This window comes from Lithobates pipiens, unplaced genomic scaffold (assembly GCF_037356315.1).
Source record: "Lithobates pipiens isolate NorthernLeopardFrog02 unplaced genomic scaffold, aLitPip1_a1.2 Scaffold_22, whole genome shotgun sequence".
Classification (NCBI taxonomy): domain Eukaryota; kingdom Metazoa; phylum Chordata; class Amphibia; order Anura; family Ranidae; genus Lithobates; species Lithobates pipiens.
Genome location: NW_027507784.1, coordinates 308,074,658 through 308,080,657, shown reverse-complemented (window position 1 = coordinate 308,080,657; position 6,000 = coordinate 308,074,658). Strand labels below are relative to the sequence as shown.

At 40.7% G+C, this 6,000-nt stretch overlaps 1 protein-coding gene across 2 annotated transcripts in view; it reads right to left on the bottom strand.

Moving 5' to 3' along the window:
- Positions 1-321: 321 nt before the first annotated feature.
- The window catches only part of LOC143924854 (hexosaminidase D-like), a 103,895-nt gene continuing 98,216 nt past the window's right edge, over positions 322-6,000 (bottom strand). For both annotated transcript variants that reach the window (XM_077449353.1, XM_077449354.1), the window contains exon 14: positions 322-4,058. In XM_077449353.1, coding sequence (XP_077305479.1) covers positions 3,866-4,058 — 193 coding nt within the window. In that variant the 3' untranslated portion in view covers positions 322-3,865. The remainder of the gene's footprint in view (positions 4,059-6,000) is intronic.

Sequence of the window (6,000 nt, the reverse complement as noted above, 5' to 3'; positions counted from 1 at the left end):
CAGTGAATCAATGGTGTATAGTAAGTTTATTTGTGTGTTTTTTGAAGACAAACTATGGACCCGATTTGATATATATGTAATGGGTTTTGTTCAATCTATTATAGAGAATGTTACAATATTTCATACCTGAAGAAGATTATACTGTTTGAAATATAAAAACGCATTGGATGACTCACTTATTCCGTTACCACCAGCTTCTGGAGATCCTGGAACCTATAAGTGGATAGTATCATTCTCACACCAATAATTGTTTTTAGATGTAATTTAGAATATGCATTGTTTGTTCTTTTCTGTCATGTACAATTTTGATTATGTTAATCAATTCATATATTTTATAATTCTTTTTTTTTTTGTATTGTTGCCTTTACAATCCCACCAAACAGAGGTCTTTTTCGACTTTGTACTCATTAGAAGGGATGATGGCAACCATATGCCACTGGTCATGAGCTAGAACTTTTTCATGAATACAGGCATTTTCCATGATGCCCAACAAAGCCTGAGACTTGGTAGCAAATATCTAAAATAACAACCGCAAGCTCAAAGAGAACCAGTCATCACTTGCAAGAATTTCAATATTCAGTCCCTGTTTATACTCCTCCATTATGCACATTCTAGAGCTGGAAGACAATGGGGTTGATTTACTAAAGGAGTAGAGCATGTTCAATTTGCAAATCCCAAAGTGAAGTTTCATCTAGCATAGCAAATGAGGTGAGGCTTTGTTCACTTTAAATATCCAATCAGGTGTAAGGAAAATTAAAATAAAACTTGATTCTTGCCAGCAAATTTTAACCTAGCTATACAAGAAAAGATTTCTATCATTCAGTCCATGAGCCGAACAAAAAAAATACAACAGATTATTCCATCCACACTAAACAGCATATATGATGCCATTTTCCCTGCCGGCTATTGTATGCTGACAGCGGGTACTCATGGCTGTCAGGATATCCTAACGGTGACTGCATCTGAATGGATGAAATCACCATTTGGCAAAAAAACTTCCGCTTGGCTCTTTTAACAAATGTTGAATGCAAAATCGACTTTTGTCAAGTTGAGTGGTGACAAACAGGAACACCCATGGGTCTAATTTTGGGCGATTCAGCAAGAATCTGAAAGGTTTGGTAAGGTTTGACTTTTGCTTCTTTAAAAGGCTCTACCTCTTTGGTGCATGCCCCTATAGGAAGCCACTTCCTATGGGGGCACTCATCACTCATGCGGGCTCGTCTAATCACACAGGCAGTGCAGCTCACCCTTACCCTTTGCTCCCTTGTCACAGGATTTGATTGACAGCAACAGGAGCCAATGGCTCCTGCTGCTATCAATTTGCCTTGTGAAGTGGGAGAGAGTCAAGAGAGCTGCTGCTCTTGGGCATAGTATTGGGTGGAGATCAGACTCAGGTAATTAGAAGGGGAAGCTGGGGGGGACTTTGAGGAATATAACTTTCTTTTTTTTTTTTTTTTACCTTAAGGCCCCTTTCACACGGACACCTCCGATATGCAGAATCCGCTTGCTCAGCAGGGGATCTCTCTGTTGATCCCCACTGACCAGGCGGAGGACAGGTACGTGTCCACTCCGCTATGCAGAGTGGACATGAACACAGCCCGCTCTCCTCTATGGGGCAATCAGATGGAAACAGACGGCTTGTCTGTTTCCATTTGATCCGCCAGACGGATGGAGACTAGGAGCACCTATTTTTGGGGGACAGGATCGGCTCGGATGGTAGCGGGTGTCAGCAGGCATGAGTCCGCTGACATCCACCCCTCCATAGAAGAAACTGGAGGGTCCAATCAGGTTCACCTGAAATATGAATAGGTGGACTTGATTGGACAGCCCATGTGAAAGAGACCTAATGCAGAGAATGCATTCAGATAATAAAAAAAAAAACTTGAAGTATAACTAAAAGCAAAACTTTTTTGTTGTTGTTTTGGATAGAGTGGAGAGGGATTAAAATACCAGTGGCTCTTATTGAAGTCTGTGTCCCCGTTAGGGAGAGTCATCCTCTCTATTTGTCATGTTTAACATTATCATTGGAAAATGAAAGTAAAACATAATCTTCCAATGGGGACACTAGTTCAGGTGACCTGGGGGTCCCGATTCCCTTAATTTACAGGGATTTCCTGTTTTGGCTATGGGACACAAATTGACGGTAAATCTCCCCAATGGGACAAAGACAGCAAAAATAAACCTTACAGGGGTTATAACCCTCTCTTGTTCTATCCAAAATGGAAAAAAAAAAAGCTTTGCCTATATTTGCCTTGTTATAATTTCAGCCTTCAGAACCTCTTTAAAAGAGTTAGGCTCAGACATGGTACGTAAAGCTAAAATATGGGGGAATGAAAGAAAATCTTTCAAAAGCAAGGCTGTCAATTAAAGACTGAATATTCCGATTCTTACAAAAGCCAGTTGAGACTGGTTCTTTTTAAAAATGAACTCCAACCTATAAAAAAAAAAAAAAAAAGTAATAGTAAAAATAAAATAAAAGCAGCTTTAGCAGCACCTTCACCTTGAATCCAAAGCCGTCACCCACAGTAATTTTATTCCACCACTAGGTGTCCTCAATCATCTGGGTTAAATTCAACCTACTTTCTCTGACACAAGGCTAGCATGGACAAAGACAGTACGTTAAACAGTGCTCACACTATGACCGCATGAGCTCTTTTCGGTGCAGTAGTAAGGGCTGTCCAGTTTGACTGCTGAAGTCAAAGAGAAAGAAGCCATGATGTCATCGGACTGACCAGAGGTGTTTTTTTCTTTTTTTTAAACAGACTTATGCTTTCAAGGTTTTAGATTTTGCACTCAGAAATATTCAGATTCAGTCATTTAAAATAAAGCAATAAAAAGAGCAAAGGTGATGTGCAAGGTGCAGTTACCCACAGCGACCACAATTCAGGTCATCTAAACAGTTAAAGTGGTAGGTGTCCAACAATTTTTTTTTTGAAAATTCCATTGAGCTAAAAATCACCTGACAATTTTCTCATTCAAGCTGAGACTAAAACGTAACTTTGCAGAGAGCTTTTAACCCATGGTCTCAGCAGGCAAACGTTAGGGGGTAGGTGGACGTTAAATCACCAAGAGAGCCCGTTGCTTTGCCCTGAATGGGGAAGCTTTAATTTATGGTTTCGTAGGGATCTCAAGTGCAAAGATCTCTAAACCGGAAGTGCTCAGTTCTAAACTTCAAGGAGATATTTCCTTATATGAACTGCAAAGATCTCAGAACTGGAAGTGGTCAGTTCCGAGCTTCCAGGAGACACTTCCTTAGGGATCTCCAGTGCAAAGATCTCTGACTTTGAAGTGCCCAGTTCTGAACTCCTGCCGTAGCATTTATGAAGATGGTCCTTCTCTCTTTGTTCTATTTGTAATTATTGTTTTTATTATGGAGAATACATCAGAAGATGTGGGGACACCTAGGGTCACTCCTGTTGTAGCAGAAATAATGTAGGTTCCAAGATGGCTGGAAACGGGGCAGTGGTCGGGAGTTCTTGCCAATGAAATACTCAAAATGACTTGGGAAATTCAGCTCAGCAGATTCAATCTTTAACTGAACGATCTCTTCTGAATGGACTGAATTTTTTGGAAATAGGAGGTTGCTGTGGTACCTGTACACTGTACATCTCCTGGCCTTACACTGCTTTAATGAATAGGCTTGATCAGGATATCGACTTACACGCACACACAGTGCATAGGCAACAGCATCAATGAAAACAATGGTGGGATACCACACACTGTTTAGCACACTATTGCACTAAATTTTTTGTGGAAATGTGCTGATATGTTATTCTGCAGAACAATACCCTTTTCCCTGCTTTATAATCTGAACAAAGTCCTATTGGTAGCGTACTGAAATCTCCATCAATCCAAGGATATGCGCTCATTTCTTTGATATGACTTTGGGACGGGCGTTTAAAGGTAAGATCTCCTGGAAGTCCCTGGCCATCTCTCTCAGATGATCCATGAGGGGATTAACATTTTCTTCCATCCATTCCTCCACCGTGTCTGGGTAGAAGATGGAATCCATCTGAGTCCGGAGAGCTTGTATATGAGATTCCCACTCCTCATTGGCTCTGGGGGAGAGGAAACAATCATCAGTTAGGTGATAAAGTGACATCTCCCTATGAGGCCTACAAACGTCTGTAAATTAAATATCCTCCACATCTGCAGCACCAGTGATCTGGGTGTTCGCCATGACTGATCTAGATCATGATGCTCTAGGCTTGCCTGAAGAATGACACTCGTTTCTTCAAACCCCACCACTATGTTTACCCTGCACTCCTTCCCCCTACAAGTACAATTTAGATACAGGTATCCAGAGGTGGGCAGGAGAGGGAAACAATAAGAAATTATTCATTTGTACATTTTAAAGCTTGTTGCTGCCCTGTTCTATGGCAGCTGTCTTATGCACTGGTCCACGAGTGCCAATATAGCAAATACAGCCCTTAACCACCAACCACATTATCCATAACCGTATTGCTTATTGCCCTTCACTTTAACTGAACCTGTGCAGTCCTTGGAAGTTTGTAATAAACTCACACACGTGAAAAACTTAGAGAAATTTCAGCTGTGTTAGTGGTGTTGAACTCTGGCAGGGGGTCATGTGATCAGTGCCATGCTACTTGTAGCATATTCTATACTGAAAGGGAGATCTGTTGAAGCAAAACTCCTGATTGGCCAGCTTTCCTGCAGAGATCACGTCACCAGAGACCTTTGTAGTCCTGATGTCGAATTCTATCATCATAAAGTTTCATGGGTGCCTTTGCTCATCTCTCCGAGTATCAGATTGTTGACTGTAACTGGAGGAGTGAAAATCTAACATTTGTATGAAGGCCCATACACACGATCAGACTTTTTGACAACAAACATGCAAATTAGCTGTTTTGGAGCAACATCTGACAGTGTGTACACTCCATCGGACAAACTTTTTCGATTTTCATCGGACTTTTGTGCTGGCAGTGCAAACGGACAAACTTTCTGGCAACAAAAGTCTGATGGAGCAAAGTCTGATCGTGTGTACAGAAAAACATAGGACTTTTGTACAAAGTACAAACAGGCATGCTCAGAACCAATGCAAAAGATCAGACAACAATAGAGAAGTTGACCAAAGGTGGCGATAAAGAGCAGAAAAACCACATGATTTGGTGAAAGTTGGCTGAAAAAGTCCTGCTGTGTGTATGCAATACAAGTTCACGTCTGACGCCCTTTGTACAAAAATCCACAGGAAAGTTTGTACAAAGACTGATTGTGTGTATGAGGCTTTACTGTGTTCCCATTGAAGTGATCATGCCTCCCTACCAGTGTTGCCAACCTTTTTACTGACAAAACGTGTAAAGTTTACTGGCAGATCACATTTTTTACTGACAAAAAACCCCAAAAAACTAAACTCCTATTAAAAACAAAGACAACTGATATTTAAACAGTATAGCCACAATATAGAAACACACACAATACCCCAACAAATAATTTGCCTGGTTTAAACTTAAAAAGTCAACAGCATGACAAATTATCAGCCCCTGATATTTACAGATAGTTGTAAAATATCACTGTTTTTTACAAACTGCCAGTAAATTTACTGACGGTTGGCAACCCTGTTCCCTACTTGTCTGTTTGCCAAGACAAGAGATGATGTTCAGTTGTCCAATGGAGACATCTGTTCTAGTAACAGCTGTCTAGGATATCTTCTCATTCCTTGATGTGTCTTTGGGGCAGTTAATTAGGGGCAATCTCCCCAATGGGACAAATACAGCAAAAAACAAATAAAATAAAACCCTATAGGGGTTCTAATCAGTTCCTGATCTATTCCATTTAGAAAGAAATACACTTTAAATTCAAAGAAAAACAGAACGAGACTTCCTTATGGTGCTAGGCTTAAATGGCCACCATAACCATCATAAAAAGAAACTAGCTAAGTAAATGTAGAGACCATCACTGGGTCCGGTACATCATTCAGGCTTTGGGTAGTAGTGGGCTTGGGACCAGGGAAGGCCAAGACCTTGTAGTTAACCAACTGCA